Genomic DNA, 22,780 nt, shown 5'->3' with positions numbered 1-22,780 from the left:
GATTTTCTAATTCAGGTACCATAATCATTTTTTTAGTGATAAATCATTATCACAAGCAAAATTCATTCATCTGTTGAACAAAAACCGAAAACAAAGCATACGTAGAGATCCGATGAGACTAATTTACGTAGCAAACTAAAAATGAAATACACTTTTATTTAATTCATACAAAAATCAGTGAATAATAAAAATTTCATTCAAAATATGCTTGGTTTCTTTTCTTGTGTGACTTCAATTGCTCACACAAATGTATAACGACATTTGAATCAAATGATTATTCAAGATCCAATGTCTAGCAACAAATTTATTTTAGAGAAATTGAAAGAAATAATAATCTTTCCAATATAATTAAATATTACAAATCAAGTGATTCTTATAACACAAAAATATAAAATTGACATTATAGAAATATTTTATTTATAAGAAAGGAATCATATCATCAAATCTTGCGAGCAACTTATGAGTATCCTCTAACTCAAGCTGAACTTTCTTTCTTCTGTAGAAGATTGGGCAATCTCTTGAGCTGCAGATGTTTTCGTTTGTCAATGAGTTCTGGCAGCGTTGGCAGTAAGTCCACAACTTAGAGAATTCTTCTTCTGTATAGCGAATCAAGTTCATCTTCTCCTGGTAAACTTCTCTGATTCTTGAGTCGCATTGGCTGCATGTTGGCTTCTTTCCATCAGCAACTGCTGCACGTCCACAGACACACTTCTTCGACACTTTGACGAAAGCGAAAAGAGAACCTTTCTTAGCCTTTTCAGACTCATCAATTCTCATTGGTGTCTTTCTCTTATCCAAAGTGTGTTTTCCTTCAAGAAGTCCTTTGACTTTCTCTTCACCGATGATTGGACCGAACAATCTGTTCAATGGACCAGAGAGCTGGTTCTCCAAGTAGTACTTTGTGTCAATAGGAATGGAATGCTCCAGCGCCCAAATTGGATCTTCACTCTTTTCGTATCCTTTCGCTCCATTTCCGACATCGCACATGACGAATGGAATTCTGTCACCCATTCTTGGTGCTGAACCTGGATCTCTCTTCATCATTCTGTCTGCAAGTTCGACGTGAGCTTGTTTGCCTTTGTATTGGTCAGCTTTCTTAGACAAACCCTTTGAAATGACAAGGAAAGATAAATCAATGTGATCTGAAACTAAATCACTGACAATCTTCTTGACAAAGACTTTTGCAGATCCTGGATCTTCTTTAACCAGAAGCAATGTCAAAACCTTTTGGACTAAGCCTTGAACCAATCTACAGTTATCACGACGAACTGCTTCGATACCTTTTGCATCAATTTTGTCGTATTTGATGTGGTTCGTCCAAAGAAGACCTGCATAGTGCTTCTTAGAAATAAGAAGATATGGCTTATAGGCTTTTTCGAAATCAATGTGAATTGGCGGTGGGAAGTGATCTGACACATAATTGGCCGCTTCTTTTCCACGTTTAATTGCTTCTTCCAATGTGATATTTCCGAAATTAACCATGACAGAGTCTGTATCGCCGTAAATGACGTGTGCATCATCAGAATATCCGTTCTGCTTGTTGTACTTGTTCTCGACAAGTTCCTTAGTCATTTCAATCATGGAACGACCGTAAGCAGTGACAGATTCTGAAATTTGCAAACAAGGAAGTTTGCCAACTGTTGCACCAGTGAAACCGTAAACGGAGTTAGCGGAGATCTTAAGGGCGAGCTGTCTCTTATCGAACACTTTCTTCTGCATTGGATCTGTTGCTTCTTCCATGAGTTTCTTCGTTGCTTTTCTTGCTGCGAGCAATTCTTTGAGAATTTCAGGGAGAACGCCAGGAAATTCATCATGTTTCGCGAAGAAACAATGGTTTGGAGATTTTTCATATTGTACATTTGGATCCGGTTTGGTCATAAGTGTTGAATAACAGATATTGTGGCCAATCATAATTGATGGATACAGAGAGTTGAAATCGAGTGTTGGAATTGGTGTTGTATAGTAGCCTGTTGATGGCTCAATGACTGTAGCACCTTGGTATTGGTCATCTGACTTCTGTGAAGTGAGAGCAGGAATTATAAGATTTCTTCTGACAGATTTGTAGAGAATCTGTGAGAAAACACGGATTTGCTGACCTCTGTTGAGAACGTAGTTCACTGGTACATGGCAAACACGTGATAATTCAATGGTTGTAAGAACAGATAACAATTTGTTCATTAATTGCAAAGGAAGATAAGCATCCTTGACACAATAAATGGCCAATCTGTGTCTATCTGTGTCTGAACCATTCTGGAGCTTGCTGATCATTGAATAATGGACATCTTCTTTCTGATCACCAATGAATTGAGCGGAAACAGCGTTAAGAGAGTAAGAACGAAGCTTGAAATCGTTCTTAATAGCAATCATCATATCATATTGGATTCTACCATTGATATCTACATCTTTTGTTTCTCTGTAACCTAATTGTTTTGTGCCTTTTGTGGTTTCCTTGCATGTACTGAACTCTTTGACGTAGCGGCCAAGTTCGCAGAACTCGTTGGCTTTGATGGCAATGGAACGTTCAACTAAATATGGAATATCGAAACCGCAAATGTTATATCCAGTAATAATTTCAGGGTCAACCCATTGAATGAAGCGCTGGAAGTTGATGAGAAGGTCCTTTTCGTTCTCAAACTGGAAAAGAGCGCTACCGACAATGGGTGTACATGTATTTAAGATAAATGCAGCGGAAAACCTGGAATGTTCTTCACCTTGGACGGCCACATAGCAGCAGATTTGAATGACAGGATCGTTGTCTGCTGTTGGGAAGTTCTCTGGAGAACCACCGACTTCGATATCGAAAGATAAGATTCTCATTGGAGGAATCTTCATGTATTCACATTCTGTACCGAGAGGAATGATACTGTTGTAGTTGCAATCGATTTCGAATTGGTTGATTGAACGTCTGTCGTTAACTCTTCTGATATCGTAGTTTTGTGCTTCAAGTTTGAGCCAAGAGCAGCCAGTAATACCAACATCATCCATATAACGGATAATGAAGTCGACATTTGATTCAAATGTTTGGAATGAATAGCTTGGACTGCATGAAAGTTGGATTTGATTAGATTCAAGAACACGGCGGCAAGATGCGACGTGCTTTGGTAATGTTGTGCAAACCTTAACATATCTCGATTTGGCTTCCTTTGTGAAACCATAGATATTTCTCTTCTCAACAAATTCGCAACTGTAAACAACTAAATTTCCTTTGTTGAATGGAGAAAGTGCGCTGTTTAACTTGTTTTTGAGCTCTTCGAGTCCTTCTGCAGTAAAGTTATATGGAATACTTGTATAGAAATAAGGAATAACGCCATGAACATGGCAAAGGATAGAATGTCCTTCGTTATCACAACCATGGATATCAACAACGGCAACTTCACCTTCTTTTCTTGTATCATATTTAAAATTCGGAGTGCTTTGAATACGATAATCAAGATCTATAAGACAAAAATCAAGACCTGGTTTACCCACGATTTGTGGACGCTTCCAGCTATCTGGGAAAACTGGAGGTGGGTCATTTGATCTCATATAATAAGTAGGTAGGGAAGAAACACTCATTTTTCCTGAATTTCCAAACGTATGCAAAAAAATTGTTATCTCAATAAATGAAGAATTATTATTGTACAACTGGTCTAAAAATAAAAACATCAAAATGAAATCGAATTACTCAAAATTTTTGGTATTTTTTGATTTCACATCTTTATTTTGATTAGTTATAGATGCGATAATATATGATGAAAGCTATAGAAGCGATTTAAAAGAATAATGGACAAAAAGAATATTTTTTATAAAATTCATATTGGAGATTCAATGATTTCTAAGAACATTATAGCGAACTTTTTCATTAATATGGTAACTTAAGAACAATGCATTGAATGCCATACATTGAACTCTTTGATGCACGTTTATAAATAATATTTATTTTAGTAAATGAGAATTAAAATAAGCATTTTAGAATTTACTTTAATAAGTATATTAATATCGCAAACTGATATTGAAGTAAACTGTATTTTTAATGAACAGAGCGTGTACCTCCTTCAATGATATCAATAAACTGTGCCTCTGAAATGCGGCCAGTTCCATCTGTATCAAAAGCATCGAACATCTCACGACATTCTTCATCTGTATATTCTAATCCAGTTTCTTTAACAATAGTCTTTAAGTCATCAAGATAGATATATCCGGCCTTTTCTGTACGCTGGAACATCTTGAATATACGTCTAATTTCATCAATTTCATCGCGTGTTTGCATCTTGTATAGAATAACTTTCTCAAATGCCTTTCCATCAAGATAACCAAGACCATTTGGATCGTTTTCTGCCATTAACTGATTGATTTCTTCAGTTGTAATATCAAAGCCCATTGCACGAAGACCAACTTTGAGTTCATGGCGGTCTATTGTACCACTTTTATCTGCATCGAATATATCGAAAACTTCACGAATCTCTGCCTTCATATCTGCATCAAGCATACGCGCTGGATTCCTTCCACGTGACATCAGTTATGAAATTTAGGAGCGATTGTCACTTTTCCAAATGCGTTTTTTGTCGGTTTTGCGATAAAAGTGGCGTTCCTTACATCAATTTGTTTGATAACCTGCATTATGATCTATTATGATATACACATTATAGACTTATCCTTAAAATTACTGTAAAACCAGTTGAAATTAGAGATTTCTAAAGTTATGTCGTATTTACTGAAAATGAAATAAACTATACTAGATAAATCTTCTCCTCCAAATCTAGTTAAATCCAATCGAAGATGATTAAATATAAAATATCGGCTAATAGTTTTTGAGGTGAGAACTTAGTGTTCCATAAATATGTCTGAAAATAAAATTAAAAAAGGAATATCATATATGTTTAATGAAATTGAATATAAAATCTCACTACATATTAGAATTCTATATTAACTAGCTTGTATGGATACACATCATTAATAAAAACACCGTGCAATGCAAAATACTATTAATTAGCGCATGAAAATGTGTAAAGAAGCAAATGAGAGAACTGAATATTTTATATGAGCATTCTACATGTGAAAATCAACTAAACAAATGCAGTTAAAGCATAATCCATGAAGCTATCATTATATATATCTATAACCAATATCAATTGAATCACAATTATCAATTTAGCTTTATTTTGAAAATGACAATAACTTAGTGAAGATGTAGAATTTCGTAGAATGCCAGTTTTGGATGGAAATATAGACTCGATCTCATTCTTTTAGATTCTGGATTCTGACATGTGATATGAAATAATCATAATGTCCTCGTGCTTTGTACTCTTTTCCGATCAGCAAAGCGATTATACAGAATTGCTATCAATGCTAAAGCAAATGGATGACAAAGCTATTGCGGAGACATTAAATTTTATTGTTAAATTTCCATTAACAAATGGAAATTTAGATCAACCATTATCAAAGGAATTCATCTCCTTCTTACAACAAAACGAAAACCAGTTTAACTCATTTAAGATATTATCTGATGAAATTAAAAAGAAAATTAACATAACAAAATCAGATTTCTTACAAATTCTTGCACAGTCAAAAATACCATACGGAATTATCAGTTCATTGTTAAATTTCTATCTTTATCCGAATGAAAGAACATTTAATCATTTATTCAAAATGATCAAAGAAATAGATACTTTTCGTACAATGAGATTCATTGAGGAATTCTGGAAGGTTCCATATTACAAAAAATTCATTCAAGAACCATTCATTTGCAGTTGTTTATTAGATATAGCAGATCATTACCTGAAACAATCAGATATGGACGTTAAAAAGTACGGTATCTTTATTCTACAGTCCGAAGAGAGAATCGATGCCTTACTAACATTCGTTAAACAGCATTGCAGTGAAAAAGATTTTCCTTTATCATCACCAACACTATCGGAAGAAGACATTTCAATAGCAGGAGCCCATAATTGTATCAAGCCATATTATATTTACTACGGCCGCGCTCAGTACTACGATGAAGAATATTCTAAACAAACAGATAAAAAAGTTAAATTCGAAAAACTCAAATTATCCATTAGTAATTACATATCAGCATTGACTTACTCAGTAGATAATCGCTTGCTTGAAAATAAGATTATTCCGCAATTACAAGAATGGATCAAACTAATGATCCAAACATGCTCAGACTTTGCAGAATTAAAAATGTGGACAGATAAATTGAAGTCTAATGATCCATTTATCATTACTTTACAATGTTTGGCAGATTCACTTGATTATCAAAATAAACCTCTTAGAAAAGACCCAAATGTACCTAAAGTGATACAGTTTTTGAAAGAGTCAGACGAAGAACACTATCCTTATTACGTAAAGAGGTTCATTCTTACGTATCTCTTGAAAGGAGAAATTAATCCAAAATATTTGGATGGTTTTGATCAATCTATCATCCCACAAGCATATTATAGAGATGCTCAGTGGAAATGGTCTCATTTTGAGTAGAGATACCTTTTTGTTAGGAAAAAAATATTTTTTATATATAGAAATAAAGTATTATTTTATAACAATGCTATTTTTTGAGGATGAACACTTAGAACTGTTTAAAAGTCTTCATCATTCATTAGAGTTATACAATAATGAACAATAATAAATTTTGCATTAAATCTCAAATATTAAATACAGGATCTGGTTCATTATTTTTGTTCAATGGTAAGAATTGAATCAATCCTATTTAAGATTTTAATACTAAAACATAACGAAAACCCCAAATTTATTAAAGGTAACTAAACTCCTTTCGCCGATCCGATTTGCTCCATATTTAAAATATAGCTTGCATATGTAGAAGAAAAGCTAATTTTGAAGTACGCCCGAAATCCACCAACAGGATTTCGAGCTACTAAAAAGGTACTTTTAAATGTGATTTTTTTTATAAAAAATTAAATTTATTTTAAGATCAGACTAAAAACTAATTTTATGGAAAATCTATATCGACAAATTTATTACTTATTGGGTATATAGATTTTTTGATTATGGCGATTATGTCTGATATGCTTCCAATAAGCCAAAACACATTTCATACTGATTTCTATAAAAGGTATCTTTATTATAGAAGTGTAAGCTATATCTGTTTGTTTTTTTTATTATAACAAATTCAAAATTCTCTTATAAGGACTAGATGAAATCTGTATTATTAAATCATTAGCTAAATGAAGGTTCAAATAGAAAGTAAATATCAATTTATATGATACTGAAACCAAATAGTTCTTTTAATAAAAGATAACACGCTGAAAATTATTGAGTATTTGCAAATCTCAAAAATCTATTGGTGAATTTGGCTCAACTTTTAAAATTATAACATCCATATCAAATCATAAAAGCAGACAAAAATTAAAGCCAAACCTATCGGCCAATTTTTTTTTGATATTTTGATTTTTGAGGTATACTTTTCAAAGTGGATTTAAAGCACTGATGAAAAAACATTAACTTCTGTCGTTATGATTATTGATTTAGACAATAATGATTTTAATCTTTGATTATCAAAACACTAAAGTCATCTTTTTAACATTTGCTTGGTAGCATTAACTCAAGTCTAAAGTACTATTTTATGTGGCACTCTTAGAATTTTTGTATTCATTGTACACGCTGAAATAGTACCATTAAAGTTATGGCGGACTTTCAAAAAATAGTTTGGTCACCTTTAATTTATTCAAAATCAGGATCTTCATTAATGATTTTTAATGGTGGTAAGTCTGGAAAGCCTGGCATTTTGTGATAAGTTCCATCTCTGTAGTTGAAGTAGAACTTTGGCTCACCAAATTTGGTTACAATAAGATTAGAATCGTTTTTACGGAAACATTTTGCAAATGTTTCTATATCTTTAATCACATCTTCATCTGCATTATGAAGCTTTGCATATCTATATATGATTCCTCCAAAGAGATATCCATACTCATTGACACATGGATGAGGGATTAGACCGCAAGGTCTGTCTACATATTGAATGAATTTCTTGATAGCACATTTCCCAATGAATGTAAGATTGTCATCATCTAGCTTTACAAACTTGTTAAAATATAGCATATCTGAAGATGAAAGTGAGATTTGGTCACTATTTTCAAATGTACGTCCCAGTGCTTTCTGCGGTCCTTCCCATGTTGGACATTGAGTTCTCAGATATTGCATTAGCTTACATTTGCGATTAAACTTGATATAATGCCAATAGTGGTGGCCGTTGAAGAGCGTCAGAGATATTGCCCATCTTGGAAGTCTAGAAAGATGCATATAATGGATTATGTAACTGACAAATACAGAAATCAAGTTATATATCAATGCAAAAGTTTCGATAAGCTTCATGTCTTTCTCAATGTCAAAACCGATACAGAAATTTTACCCTAATTTATTGTAATTTTTAATAGGATCACTGCAACGATAGGTAAACTATAGGTCACTTTTATCCACCATCATAACCTAAATTGTTACATAATTGTTATTTTAAAATCTATAGTTGTTATTATTTGTCACATAACTCCAACAGTTTAAAAAAATTGTAAAAAAAATTATAAAAGGATGTCAGCAACAAATACTTTAGATGATAGTGGATTTCAACAACAACTCAATGAAAGTTCACACGAAATATTTGAAAAACGAGGAGCAGCAAATCATTTGCGTGCTCAGTTTGTCAAAGATATCTCAAAAATCGTTATTAACTCAAATAATCCGAATTTAATATCAATTCAACCACATGTTAAACCTATGGATTCTGCAGCTTGGGGCCGCTGCTTATGCTTCGTTGTTGCATACTTAAGAAGATATAAAATGGAACAATCTCTTCAAGCAATGAAGCACGAATGCCAAATATTACCTAAAAATACTGGATTTCATAGGGCATCAGATCTTGAAATATTCTTTAGCACTATTAAGAAAACAGCAATTGTTGTTGCAGATCAGTCTTTTGATGAACGCGTTATCGAATTCAAGGAAAAAATGGATTCTGAAAAACTACTAAAGCGTCCTCCGAAACGAATCAAAAGAAAAGCTCAGGAAGAAGAATAATTTTTAATAATAATCAAATGAACGGACTCCGTTAAATGTATTTCAACTAATATCATTTTGTATTGTTATGTAACTGAAATTAATTTGTAAGATTCAAAAAATAAAACTTTTTTTTTCATGTTTGACTATTAAATTATAAAAATATTCAATGTAGGGCATATATTGAGCTTTATATCAAAATATTTCAGAAAAACATTAACATTATTAGATAGGCGTAAATGCAACCTTAATTCATCATTATTTCAGATATTCAAGAAGGAAAGTATAATGCCTCCGATATTCAAGAAGTAAAATAGAACAACAACTTTCATTTAAAGAATAATTAGCGCGAGTAGTATTACTAAAAACTCATTGCTTTAAATTTTGATAATATACTTTTAACTAGGTGGAACAGTTGACATCAAAATTCTATGCAGCCTTTTCAAATTTGCTTATAATCCAATTATAACAATTATTCTTAAAACGCTTTATCTTCATGATGAATTTGGATGAACAGATATTCATATAACAGCAGAGTAATATATTAAAGAAATATTCGAATTTCTTCCTTTCATACTGTGTAATTATGGATGAAAATGATATAGGTGTGCAAGTAGCTCTTGATATTGCATTTTTTTATCCGAGTTTATTTAGCCATATTTGCTGTTCTTTACATGCAACGCGAATAACAGTGAGTATTTCGTATTATTTTCATCACCATAGAAAGTATAATTCTTATATTGTATCATTTTCTTATTTTTACAAATGATATCAAGGCAAATAAAGTTATAGGGATACTCTCGAAAAGTTCATATTGGCACTTCGGTATTGAATTACATACTTTAGCAGAGGGACGTTTAACTTCAATCCAAAAATTGATGATGGGCTTACCACAAGGATCATCATAATACGATCCATAGAGAAATGATTCGATAACTCCAATGGGGTAACTTATTTTTGTGGTTTTAGTATCTGTTTCCCTTATATCATAACAATCATATAGAGATGTATAATTTACTTGGTTTGGTTCAATATGAAGCCCTTTAAAATTTGGCCAATCCCCGTTTTGTGAAGAAATTTGTGTATTTAATTCTTCATTTGAGTTGCCGAAATAAACAGATTGTTTCCAAGTTATATATTTATCAAATTGGGGATATTCAAGAAGGAAAGTATAATAATTACCAGAAAGTTTATATCTTTCATCAACAGTTCGTAAAATAGAATAACAATCTTGATTTAAAGAATAGTTAGCGTGAGTTGCGTCATTAAAATAACATTTTTAATATCTTGATGAAATACTTTTAACCAAGTCGAACCCTCGAAATCAGTGTATTCAAGATCATTGAGAGAGGGTCAAAGTTGCTATTTGTCACTTTTCCACAAGAATATAATGGGGAAAAAGTTATCATATAGTTGATCTCATTCACTGAGGTGAGAGATGCATGTAGTGTAATGGGATAAACAGTGGGATTGCTGTCCTAGGTTCGAGACACATTGGCTTCATTTTTCTCTTTTTTATTGACGTAAACTATTCAATTTTTGTGTTATCCATTCAAATTTCAGAATTTTTTTTGCAGATTTCACGCTACATTCGAAGTTACCTTTTGTAACAACCACCACTGCCTACGAAAGACGAAAGTGTGTCACGATTTCACCCGGAAATCCGACGGTTGTTTAAGAGTAAGCACTTTTGGCACCTACTCCATTAAAATAACATTTTTAATATCTTGATGAAATACTTTTAACCAAGTCGAACCCTCGAAATCAGTGTATTCAAGATCATTTAATTTGTAAATGTGATCTTGAAAGATGGATGTTGAATTTGTATAACCGCAAGCTAGGGATGCAACTAAGGCACTTACACATGTTTTGCAAAAGAAAAAATAGAATATGAATTTTAAAAATTATGTCACTTTTCATTTGTTATTGCGGATGCAGAGAGTTTTAGCCCGGCGACTTAAAGGCTTAGTTCCGGAAAGCCAAACTGGGTTAGAGCGTCTCATTGATAAGAAACGTGCATCATATGATCTTCAAGTTGAATTAGATCGCAAGAAACAAGAACATGCTATGAAGATGAGGCAATTTAAAGCCAGAGCAGAAGAACTTGAGCAAATGAATCTTGACAATCAAAAAGAAGTTGTATCAAAAGATAAATTTATTAGAGATAACTGCAATAAACGTCAAAGATACGAAGAAAGCTTAATGTCTGAAGAAGTTGCTCTTGCAGGAAAACAAGTCGAATTAAATGATCTAATTGCTGAAATGGAAAAACTTAAACAGCATGAAGTCGAAATCAAAACTAAATTGCAAGCAGCTCTTCCTTATAAGAAATACCTCGACTCTGTATTCGAGCGCTCACCAGAAATAGTTAGTGGCTCGGCTCAGAGTGAAGTTCAAGGCATTGTAAATAAGTATAATACACTCAAAGAATGGAGAGGAACACTCCAAGTCAGATTAGTTAGATCCAAGAGAGAATTGATGAGACTCCGCGATTCAATGTCTGTTTACGATGAATCTTCTACAAATAGCGTTGTAGAAATTGATTATCAAATTAAGCGAATTGCTCAAGAGCAAGAAGCTTCATTTAAAGAATTCGGTCGTGAAAGACACCTCCAAGAAACGATGTCAAACCAGCAGCGCGATAAAGCCAGAGAAGCCGCTTTAATTAGATTAACAATCGAAAACATTTACCAAAAGACATGCAAGTTCTCCGAACTCCTCTTTGGCAGAAAGATTGAACAAGTCAGTAATTTGACTGATAAATTCAGCAAAACAAGAGATTTTATATCAGATCTTTTGTACGTTGATGAAAACATTAAGTCCAGGCAAAATGGCGACAAGGAAAAGACCCAGACACGTAGAGGTCTGCTTCACGGAACATTTTACTAATTTCATAAAATGTTTGTTTATTAACAATTGTATGATTTTAAAACAAGAAATATTATAATTATTTTGGTCTAATTTTTCAATGATATAATGTAATAAAATGAATTTAATAAGAATTTTTATACATCGATTGCTTAATTTTCTTCTCTTAGTTGTGCTTCTTCCTCACCAATTAAACAACTTTCTCATAAAAAGAACAAGCCAATTGATCCTTCTTTCTAAGAAATTGCAGAATCACTCTCGTATTTTATTACAAATAATCATTGTCTGTAAGGATCTCGTTTGGAGAAATAACGGCTGGGATCTCCAAATTCCAAAATATGAGCTTCTCCAATTTTGTAAATTTTAATGTAAATTATACCCTATTTTTGACGAATATTACCCCCTTGTTTCTTATCAAAATGTCAGATTTTAACTTTACAAACCATTAAATTTGTAAAGTTTGAAATGTCAAAACTCCCAATCAGTTCACCTCACATTTTCTCCATGGAGACGTGGAGAAAGTATTCAATTTTGAATTGGTGGAGAAGACAGACTAGTTCAATTTCTCCATGGAGATGGAGAAATGGAGAAGCTTTGGAGACGGGCATTGCCTTCGTTTTCATGGAAACTTCCTATGGACAATATTTTTGGGATTTCAATGATCTACTGATCCCAAGAGATAGTTCCAATATTTATTTAGATATATTATTTGAATTTTTATTTCTTTGAAATTTACTAAGAATTTATGGTGAACTTATATTACATTTCATCTATAGATATTAGTGACTACCACAAAATATCTTATTACACAATTTAAATGCATTTTCAATTTCAAGCAATCTTTATTTGATTATACGAATGAAACTACAATACTTTTCATCTAATATATTAATGATCTCTCTTAGATCATTGATAAAATAAAATCTAAAATATTTTTCATTGATTCCCAATAAAATCAGTTTAGTCTTGTAATAAACAGAAATTCATCAAAAGTGACAGCTCTCAATTTTTTGACATTTGTAAATTCTAAATTGAATGAGAAAAATGAAATAAGCATAATACAATATTCTAGATTTAATTATAATTAGGAAAAAGTTAGTTTTGAGAGTACTTTTCATAGGCATATAGAATGAAATCTTCTGAAAAATAATATCACATAAACTCATATTATTTTCTAATATATAACTATTTTATATAAAAATCAAATTCAATGATCTTAAAAGCGAAGGATAAACCTCAAAATTTACGAATATAATGAGTGGGAATATAATGCTTATCTATCATAAAACCATATGAAATATCAATTTTTGCTTTACGCCTAATTTTTGACGACAATTAGCAAAAAATGTTAAATGTTAACACTCAGTCCATTTGAATATGAAAAATAAAATTGACTTTGATTAAATGTTTTTATTTATCATGCAATTCTTCTTGCGACCAAAGATTTGAATAAAACTTCAAAAAATAAGATAGCTTAAAAAATAATATACGGTAGTGTTTACTAATAGATGAATAGTATATAAATTCTATTAAAATGGATTTGATCCAAAAAAATATATAAAATTTGATCATAAATAAAATCGTTTTAAATTACTTCTTCATTTAAATTATAACAATTATTTTTGGTTTTATATTTTTTGGATCAAATCCATTTTAATAGAATTTATATACTATTCATCTATTAGTAAACACTACCGTATATTATTTTTTAAGCTATCTTATTTTTTGAAGTTTTATTCAAATCTTTGGTCGCAAGAAGAATTGCATGATAAATAAAAACATTTAATCAAAGTCAATTTTATTTTTCATATTCAAATGGACTGAGTGTTAACATTTAACATTTTTTGCTAATTGTCGTCAAAAATTAGGCGTAAAGCAAAAATTGATATTTCATATGGTTTTATGATAGATAAGCATTATATTCCCACTCATTATATTCGTAAATTTTGAGGTTTATCCTTCGCTTTTAAGATCATTGAATTTGATTTTTATATAAAATAGTTATATATTAGAAAATAATATGAGTTTATGTGATATTATTTTTCAGAAGATTTTGTGTTCTTCTTCAAAATTTTATTTTTTTTATTAAAAAGAATCTTTACAAAATATACATTTACTTTAATTAATATTTAAAAACGTGCTCTATCAAAAGTTCCAAAAATTCAATATTTTAGCTTTTCTGAGGTGTCACTTTTGATGAATTTCTGTTTACAACAGTCTAAGGGAGTTTGCTTTCACATTTCTATAATGAATACTTTCATTTATATTATTCATGAATTTACAAAAATATTCTTTGATATAATTTGCCAATTCTTAATTAAATGTTAAGTACTTTCTCTATATTAAGTTTGAGCACAAACGGAGTTAAATTCAAGAATATGACTGATATTTAGACGCATATTTTGCCAATTTGAAGTTTACAATTTGTAAAGTGTCTCCAAACTGAATTTTAGAGTTGGAGAAGATTTTTCTCCAAACGAGATCCTTATTGTCTGAGTTTATCTGAATAAGGGAATTGTTGTTTTAATGGTTGTTTTTGATAAAATTTTGATAAAAATTTTAAGTTATTAATAACAAGAGTAATATAAGAAAAGAGCAAAAAAGAGTTTATTATCAGTTAAATGTAAATTTGTATAGAATCTAAAAATGAATAAAAAAAATTAGAAGAGAAGGTCAGAATCATCTGTAGAATCTTCAAGAAGATTTTGTTTCTCTTCCTTCTTGTCAGCATCGCCATCTGTCTTGAAACGAGCAAGTCTGATTTCTTCTTCCTTAGCAGCTCTAGCTTTGATTGTTTCCTGGACCTTCTTAAGACGGAAGAACTCTTCTCTTTCGTTTTCATCGAGTGTTGAATCGACAAATGCGATAGCGGCCTGGTACTTTGGAATAAGAACGCATTCCATAGCGTTAACACGTCTGTTTGTGATACGAAGAACGTCATCAATGACATTGAAAGCTGTTTGTAACTCGGCAAGGCGAACAAGACTATCAAGGAACTTTGTGAATTCCTCTCTAGCCTTTTGAATCTGTTGACCACCACGAGCGAGACCGAGGAGATCAGTATTTTCAGTGCCTTGGTTTGTACGGTGGAATTGTGGTGTGCGAACACCTGCAATGTTATCGATTGTCATCAAAAGAAGTTGAGGCATGTTTCCAACGGATTGAATAACTGTAGGAGAGATATCACTTGCAACGAACTTAACTTCTGTGTAGGCGAAAAGTGCATCTTTAGCAACATTACCAACTGAAAGTTTGGTATCACGAATCTCACGAAGAAGGCTTCTGAATTTCATTGTAAGAGCATCAGATTTCTTCTTCAAAAGATCATAACCCTTACGAGCTCCTTTCAGTTTCTCTTTAAGATTCTGAAGCTCCATACGGGTTGGGATGATGGCTGCCATTATCGAATGTCACGTTTCATGTTAATCGTCTTGCTTGATCGTGCTTACCTATCGTCATTTATGAAATTAGATAAATATTCGAAAGTATTGAAAATATTCTGTTAGATGATTTTGAATCGTAAAATCTCTTCAATCTCTGAAATTCACACTATTCACGTTGATTTCTTGTATATATTCAAGATCTGTTATGAGAAATATAATCAAATAGCCAATTTTATAAAATATTATTCTATTATTTTTAATCAAAACCATCATAATTATTTGCATATTATTTCATTATCTGAAGTGACAAAAATAGTATACAGGCATTTTAAGAATTTTGAGGTATTGTTTATTTTCAAATGCTCTTGAATAGAATTATCATTTGATATCATGGCCAATGAATTGAGCAAAAACATTAATAGTCAATGTAGAATTTCATCACCTCTATTTGGCACATAATATTGTTATCAAAAAGATCTTGAATATATTGCTATTTCCAGCGAAGTCAAGAAGATTTTTTTATAATAAAAGTGACAATTTTTTCTAAAAAAAATTATGGATAAGATCATTAAAGATATCTCGCGAGATTATATGTCAAAAGACAAGACATATACCGACCTTAACGAAATCATCGAGAAATGCATTTATTGCATGCTTACCGTTGAAGGAATGAAAAATTTAAATTTATTAAAGCAATTTCAATCACAAAATCATCCTGATTCCATGAAGAGATTACTAGAGATTGCATTAAAAACAAATAATTCATTAAAAGAACTTCCATTATACACTGAATTAAAAACAATTGAAATTCCACGATATAGATCAGATATATTATCAGCTCTTTCAAGCTGCGATGCTTTAGATCAGTATTTTACTCCAAAACTTAAGCAAGGATGTTCAGAAGACTTGTTTATGGTTATAATGTTGTTATCTACGTTTCACATGCGTGTTATTGGCAAAATGCCAAAGAACATAAACTGGTCTCTCTTCATGAATGAGATGTCCAATAGAATTAACCAATATATGCCTTTAGAAACCATTTTATCTTTTGTAGATTTTTTAGATTCATGTGTCAACTTTATAGACAATCCAGATGCCGAATTACTTGGTGCGCAGTTTCAATTTGCGCTTCTTAAAAACAGTAATTTCGAAATAAAAAGAAGATTTAGCGAATTCGAACAAGAACAGATCGAATTATACAACGAACAGCTTCCTTTTGAAAAGATTTTTAAGCTTACAATTGAAAATTCAATATATTACATCAGTAATCCATCAAATCCCAACTTTTTACTTCATTTACGAATTGTTTTGAATGTTTTACAGATTTGTGTCAATGTTACATCTCAAAAGAGTGTTGGAAGAGCATTAGCAACATACTTAGCCATGTTTCCTCAGCCAAACAACTCATATTTCAGCATAATAATGAATCATAAGATTCCAAGGAACAGATACACAAGAAGATCAATTGGAATATACAATAGACTATACAGAAATATTATTTTCTGGATGAGTAATGGTGGTTCTGCTTTAGATAATTTTGATAGAAATAATTGTCAAGAATTTATAGAATCTACTGGATTAGACAACCCTTACATTGATGTACAATACATATTAGACCTTCTTTCTGGTAATTTATTCATTCCAAGGATAGTTTTGAGTTTTTTAGATTTTATTACATACGCGACAACGACTTTTATACTGTTTAAAGAGACAGTTGCCTTAGATATATGGGAAGACATCAGGCTCTGTTTGATTCAAGACAATTTGGCCGCAGGACAAATATCAAAATGCAAAATTTCGGGAAATTACGGAAATATTTGGGTAAAAACTGATCTTGATACCGATGAAAAGACTGTACTCCTATTAAATGTTGATGGCGATGTTGTTCGTGAGATTTCTTTCGTTAAAATTCTTCAAAAAAATGGAAATTCATATAAAATTGACTTTTTGTCAAAAAGTGACGATCTTAATTACAACATCATTTATGTTTTAGATCCAGCGAAGAACACTTATTACTCGACACTCCAAAATGCCGTGAATTTATTAAAATTCAGTTCAAATTTACAAAAAACCGTTTTGTCACAAATTTGGATTGGTTCTGAAAATGTTTCCGAAGTCGGACGTCTTCAATCCAGTTTAGAGTACAAATATCTTCCAGACGTAATCAATTTCGGAGGCTGTTTGACACCAGACAAGTTCATGCAAGTTTGTTTGGACATTAAAAATATTTTTGGTAAATCTGTCACTTTTTCTGTAGAAAGTGACATTGAAAATTCTGTCAAAGCTAAGATTCCTATTAATTCCAAGTTAGTAGATTTACAGTATTCGCAGTATCCTTTGAGTTGTGTTGACAAAGACATAAAATTAACGAGAGAGCAGCAATTATCAGTAATTTCTAGTATTTTCTTTCCATTTTCTTTGATTCAAGGACCTCCTGGAACAGGAAAGACACAAACAATGCTTTCTATCACTCGTGTTCTCGCAGCAAACTTAGGAATTGTTGGTTTCGAAGAAAAAAATAATAAAAAAGTGACAAAAACAGGAAAATCAACACAACCGAATTCTAATGATGAAAGAATTCTTATTTGTGCACATTCCAATGCCGCTCTTGATCAAATGCTGACTGAATTAGACAAATCAGATCTCGATGTATTCAGATTCGGAAGAAAAGCAACTGAAGAAGCTAAAAAACTGACCGTTGAAGGCAGAGTTTATTCAATTGTACAAAACATTATTGATTTGTTCCAAAAACATGACATGAATGAAGAAACAGATGTTGTTGGTGATATTGTCACTTTTTGTAAAAATTTGACATACGAAAACATTTTTGATGAGATCCAAGAATGCCAAGAAATTGAAAACTATGCAGATATTGTTACTAGTTATGGAGAAGAATTCGATGATGAAACAAAAACTGGTTTATTCCAGATTTCGAAATTATTAATTTTCATTTCTCAAAAAAGAAGAGATTTAGTTGATTATTATACATCAGAGATAGGTATAATTGGTTGTACAGTGTCTTTTGCAACTCTAAAGGTTGAAATGCTTTCAAAATTAAATATTAAAACTGTAATTGTTGAAGAAGCCGCAAAAATTGTTGAAACAGAAATGATTTCGTTCTTATTACTTAATCCTGTAAGGTTTATTTTGATTGGCGACCAACAACAATTAAGTCCTGTTGTTAAATGCGATGATGTTAGATTGCAAGGTCGTTTTGACATGTCATTCTTCGAAAGACTGTTAAATTCAGGCATTGCGCCAATCCAGTTGACATATCAAGGCCGAGCAAAGTCAGAAATATGCAATTTGTACAGAAATAGATATGCCAGAGAATTGAAAGATCTAAAAAGTGTCAAAAAATTGAGAGAATTTGAATGTTTGGATTATAATTTACAATGGATAGATGTACCTATTAAAAGAGGTGGTGAAATGACTAATGATGCAGAAGCTGAATGTATTTGTTATGTCTTGCAAATGCTCTTTGAAAATGGTGTTGATTTAAATGATGTTTCCGTTATTACACCATATAAAAATCAAAAATTTAATTTGATTGATTACATTCAAGAATCATCGTATGTTCCAAGAGATATATGCACTGTTGATGAATTTCAAGGCCTGCAGAATATCATTGTCATTCTTTCGCTCGTCAGCCAATCTCCAAGTGTTTGGTTGAGAGATGCAAGGAGAATTAATGTTTCATGTTCAAGATCAAGATCTGCTTTCTTGATTTTCGGAAACATGGAAGGATTCAGATCAACAATTGAATGGGAAAGTGTTGTTAATATTGCAAATGCAGTCACTGGAGGAGGTGGCTTCTTATTTGCAAATGGAAGGAAGATATCTTATGATCAGATGTTATTAGAGTAATATTATTTATTTTGTTTGTTAATTTATAAAGTTATTATAATATATTGTCTATTTATCAACGAAGCTCTTATATTTTCCCTTTATTTCATAATGTTAACTTGTGTGTCTTAAAAAAATGATCTTAGTCAAAAAAGCAAATATACCTTTTCAACTTTCTGGAATGTCAATTTTTCTTTGTTTTGAGTGGGAGTTTCCTTATATGAATAATATCTATAATTGTTATTACACTAATTTAGTAATACATCTATAGTTATTTAAATCTTATCATTTTTAGAACTTTAACATATATTTTCATGCATCAAACTGAATTCAATAATTTTTTTGGAAAACGTGGCAAAATGGAAAAATGAATAATTTACATTATTTGATTGAATATTTGATGTATTGTTATTTAGTTCAATCATATTTAGATAGTATTTAAAGTCTACTATCTATCATTTCAACTTTAAGGAATCTACAATGCATACACATTTTATTTGCAAAAATTAAATTTTTAAAAAATCATTTTATTGAGAATTATCTTTCTCTATACTGTAGATAATCAACAATTGATTATACGAATAAATAGTTTACTCAATACATAATATGAATCTTTCATATTGGTGTTTTTAGATGGAGTGATTCAGAATTTATTGTCCACCTTGTATTGTAATGTAAACAACATCATTTATATATATATAAAACTATAAAGAATGAGATGTGTATCCATATCAAAATCATACGAATTTTTGAGGACTTTTCAGAGAATTTAGCGGAAGCTCAATTATCTGAAAAAGTCTGCTAAAATTTGGTATCTTTCAAATATTTCAATATAAGCTCCATTTTTAAATCGATTTCAAAAATCGAGCATTGAACAAAGATGCAAAGGTTAGCAAACTGCAATTTTAAGGAAACAAAGCATAAAATTACCAGAAACTGAAGACAATGATCTCAAATTTTTGTAATGTTTACATGAAAGCAGATCTGGATCGTTTTCGTAAACCACTCTTAAATTCAAAATAAAGAATATAAAATATAAAACTTATCATTCTGATACGAAAACCGCCTTTTTTGTAAATACCGTTGCACTGAAATTCGTATCAGAATGTTTATAGCAAGCTATAAAATTACTTAATTTTTATAAATGATTTCCTTCCATTCATTTCTTGTACTGTCAAATTTTTCAATTCATTTTTAAATGTTACTATTTTCAATTATTTGCTCTGTCTCATGCTCATTCAATGCGAATCCACTAGATGCAAAATGCAATTGTTCTAACAATCAAACTTGTCCATCAAATTTTCGTTGTAAAGTATGTAAACCAGGTATAAAATCATCTTGCTTCTTGCTAATTCCATGCATTCCATCAATGATATTTTTCGCATTAACGCAGGATATTGTATTTTTTTGCAATTTTTATGTCAACTTCCAAATCATTTTGGTATTTATGTCATTATACTGCACAAAGATATCAGATCTTATTTACCCTGGCATATTTTATTTAATATATATACCAGTTTTGATTTATTGTAGAATATCGTCTTTAAAAAGAAAAAGATCAAATGCAATATATATTGGATCTCCTGTTAGTAAGAAGGATGATAGTTTTGCAGAAGTATGTGTTAATTATTATTGTCCCTTTTTTATTGAATCAGAGGGGGATATATGACAATCAATGAACTAATTGATAGAAATAGGACCAATGCAGCTGAGCCAGGCTTTCCAAGAAATAATTACGCAAGTTGGCAGGAAGACGGAGTCTTACCTGAAATTGAAGGCGCAAAGATTATATATAAATGTACTCCGACCTATAAATTAGATGTTTTGGATTTCTCGTATCGGAATCCAAATAACTTTACAATGCATGCTGTTGCTGGAAATTCATGTGTATTCCGATGCTTCCTTACAACTCCATATAAAATTTTTTATTATTTGTTGTGTATCATCGGATACAATGGAATTTCGAATTTCATTTGGAAATATAATGCAACAAGAATTACATTCATATCACATAAAGTTTACTCACGTGATCCAAAGGCATATCGTGCAAAATATGGATGTTTAGATCCAAATTTCGCAAATCAAGCATTAACAAATGATATCATTTAAATATTTAATGTAGGCTGGTCTTAATGATATCGAGTACTTTAGATTTTTTGTTGTCAAAAGTAATAAATCATCTTTTTTTTTGAGCATAAAAAAAATTCCGAGAGTGGGTCAAAGTTGCTCTTTGTCACTTTTCTTTAAGAAAATATTGGGGCATAAGTGATCAATTCCAGCCAATTTGACACTATGTATTTTTCAAATTTCAGATAAACAACATTAATGTTGGAAAATGGAAAATTAATATAATCATGCGATGATTTTTGAAGTTCTGTGATTTGAGGATGTTTTATTGCCATCTGGAAAAATGACAAAATTATTATTGTCATCTAAAAATGCATTTTTTGGTACCTAAAAATAGGAAGAACATCAATACCATCTATGTGTATGGAGTGCAAACACATATTATATATGGGGTGACTCTTCATCTGGCAAAAAAAAATTAGAAATCGAAAATTCGCATTGTCGTCTAAAACCGCCAGACGATAATAATACCCACTGTGACTTTATCACACTTCACTAATTTTAAAAATAAAAATTATTAAGGGTGCACTTACGCCCCTATGACAATACCTTCAATTATAGATCCAAGGTGATGTGATTTTTGCATCCCTGGGATGGACGATACACCCAAAGTGTCACCTTTTTGGGATAACATGAATTTTAAATATCATGAGAGTTCTGCAAACCATATGCACAATATCTATTCAGCCTGACTTCTTGTATATATGAGTTAGACTTCTTAAATATTGTGCTTGGGGCGATATAAGCATTTCCGAGATTACCATCGTGCTCTATAGTATGCTACTTCTCCCTGGTTCTAGCTCAGTTCCAAGGATATTGGCGTTCAAGGATTTGGCAAGGTCCTTCCGAAGTCTCTCATTCGATGAGAGATTTCGGAAGAATCTTGCCTTAAAGTACTCCAACTCTTGTTCTTTTGTTCCTAAATAGTGAGAAAAGTTATTTGACTACTTAAGGTAGAGATTATCCGAGGTCCCTCATTTGATGAGAGGCCTCGGATAATCTCTGCCTTAAAATTGTACACTTGTAGTCCATGAGAGTGTAAGTATACATTGATAGGACAGCTTTCTTCTGAAGTCTTAGATTTGATGAGAACCTCAGAAGAAAACTGTCCTATTTTATAGTAAAAGGAGTTTCAGGAGCTCCAAGGCTCCCTTTCGTAAGGATTAGGAGCTTTGGAGCTCCTGGTTCGTAGATGTGTTTCGCATCTTTCATCAGCAAAGGACATTTACCATCTGGGACTCTGTTGATGGAGACTCAGGAGCTCCAAAGCTCCCTTTAGTAAGGATTAGAAGTTTTGAAGCTCCTGGTTCGTAGACGTGTTTCGCATCTTTCATCAGAAGAGGCCCAAATGCTAAATAGCCTCTGCTGATGAGCTTCAGGAGCTCCAAGGCTCCTCTCGTAACGATTAGGAGCTTTGTAGCTCCTGAAGGTAAGGTAGGATTGCTCTGATCTCTAATCAGTAGATGCCATGCCTCATTATGAACTCTACTGACAAGAGATCAAGAGCTCCAAGGACTCCCTTTTTAGTTAATGGCGTTCTCACCATTTAGTAGGATTGCTGATCCTACTAA

General features: G+C 31.7%; 9 protein-coding genes across 9 annotated transcripts, besides 5 other annotated features; 5 read left to right on the top strand and 4 right to left on the bottom strand.

Moving 5' to 3' along the window:
* Positions 1-394: 394 nt before the first annotated feature.
* On the bottom strand, positions 395-3,635 carry TVAGG3_0960650 (DNA polymerase catalytic subunit family; the record flags this gene model as incomplete). Its single annotated transcript, XM_001326938.2, has 1 exon — positions 418-3,555. One exon carries the CDS (start codon positions 3,553-3,555, stop codon positions 418-420), a length of 3,138 nt encoding a protein of 1,045 aa, XP_001326973.1.
* Positions 3,636-3,769: 134 nt separating this feature from the next.
* On the bottom strand, positions 3,770-4,586 carry TVAGG3_0960640 (calcium ion binding; the record flags this gene model as incomplete). Its single annotated transcript, XM_001326939.1, has 1 exon — positions 4,010-4,495. One exon carries the CDS (start codon positions 4,493-4,495, stop codon positions 4,010-4,012), a length of 486 nt encoding a protein of 161 aa, XP_001326974.1.
* A 687-nt stretch (positions 4,587-5,273) lies between these two features.
* On the top strand, positions 5,274-6,482 carry TVAGG3_0960630 (uncharacterized protein; the record flags this gene model as incomplete). The annotated part of the gene is made up of 1 exon (XM_001326940.1): positions 5,338-6,456. The coding sequence occupies one exon, from the start codon at positions 5,338-5,340 to the stop codon at positions 6,454-6,456; it is 1,119 nt and encodes a 372-aa protein (XP_001326975.1).
* Positions 6,483-6,729: 247 nt separating this feature from the next.
* Positions 6,730-7,653: a mobile genetic element.
* Positions 7,654-7,656: 3 nt separating this feature from the next.
* Positions 7,657-8,235, bottom strand: TVAGG3_0960610 (uncharacterized protein; the record flags this gene model as incomplete). Its single annotated transcript, XM_001326941.1, has 1 exon — positions 7,657-8,235. One exon carries the CDS (start codon positions 8,233-8,235, stop codon positions 7,657-7,659), a length of 579 nt encoding a protein of 192 aa, XP_001326976.1.
* A 269-nt stretch (positions 8,236-8,504) lies between these two features.
* On the top strand, positions 8,505-10,398 carry TVAGG3_0960600 (uncharacterized protein; the record flags this gene model as incomplete). The annotated part of the gene is made up of 1 exon (XM_001326942.1): positions 8,521-9,006. The coding sequence occupies one exon, from the start codon at positions 8,521-8,523 to the stop codon at positions 9,004-9,006; it is 486 nt and encodes a 161-aa protein (XP_001326977.1).
* Positions 10,399-10,917: 519 nt separating this feature from the next.
* TVAGG3_0960590 (DUF4200 domain family) lies at positions 10,918-12,244 on the top strand (the record flags this gene model as incomplete). Its single annotated transcript, XM_001326943.2, has 1 exon — positions 10,918-11,874. The coding sequence occupies one exon, from the start codon at positions 10,918-10,920 to the stop codon at positions 11,872-11,874; it is 957 nt and encodes a 318-aa protein (XP_001326978.2).
* A 578-nt stretch (positions 12,245-12,822) lies between these two features.
* Positions 12,823-12,859: a mobile genetic element.
* Positions 12,860-14,031: 1,172 nt separating this feature from the next.
* Positions 14,032-14,069: a mobile genetic element.
* A 336-nt stretch (positions 14,070-14,405) lies between these two features.
* TVAGG3_0960560 (ATPase activity, coupled to transmembrane movement of substances) lies at positions 14,406-15,263 on the bottom strand (the record flags this gene model as incomplete). The annotated part of the gene is made up of 1 exon (XM_001326944.2): positions 14,514-15,254. One exon carries the CDS (start codon positions 15,252-15,254, stop codon positions 14,514-14,516), a length of 741 nt encoding a protein of 246 aa, XP_001326979.1.
* Positions 15,264-15,711: 448 nt separating this feature from the next.
* TVAGG3_0960550 (mRNA splicing, via spliceosome) lies at positions 15,712-19,232 on the top strand (the record flags this gene model as incomplete). The annotated part of the gene is made up of 1 exon (XM_001326945.1): positions 15,792-19,103. One exon carries the CDS (start codon positions 15,792-15,794, stop codon positions 19,101-19,103), a length of 3,312 nt encoding a protein of 1,103 aa, XP_001326980.1.
* A 1,710-nt stretch (positions 19,233-20,942) lies between these two features.
* On the top strand, positions 20,943-21,191 carry TVAGG3_0960540 (uncharacterized protein; the record flags this gene model as incomplete). Its single annotated transcript, XM_001326946.1, has 1 exon — positions 20,943-21,191. One exon carries the CDS (start codon positions 20,943-20,945, stop codon positions 21,189-21,191), a length of 249 nt encoding a protein of 82 aa, XP_001326981.1.
* A 539-nt stretch (positions 21,192-21,730) lies between these two features.
* Positions 21,731-21,752: a mobile genetic element.
* A 13-nt stretch (positions 21,753-21,765) lies between these two features.
* Positions 21,766-22,780: part of a mobile genetic element that runs on past the window's edge.

The sequence above is a fragment of the Trichomonas vaginalis genome, chromosome I (assembly GCF_026262505.1).
Source record: "Trichomonas vaginalis G3 chromosome I, whole genome shotgun sequence".
NCBI classification, from domain to species: domain Eukaryota; phylum Parabasalia; order Trichomonadida; family Trichomonadidae; genus Trichomonas; species Trichomonas vaginalis.
Note: the sequence above shows the minus strand (reverse complement) of the source record. Positions and strands in the feature narration are given on the sequence as shown.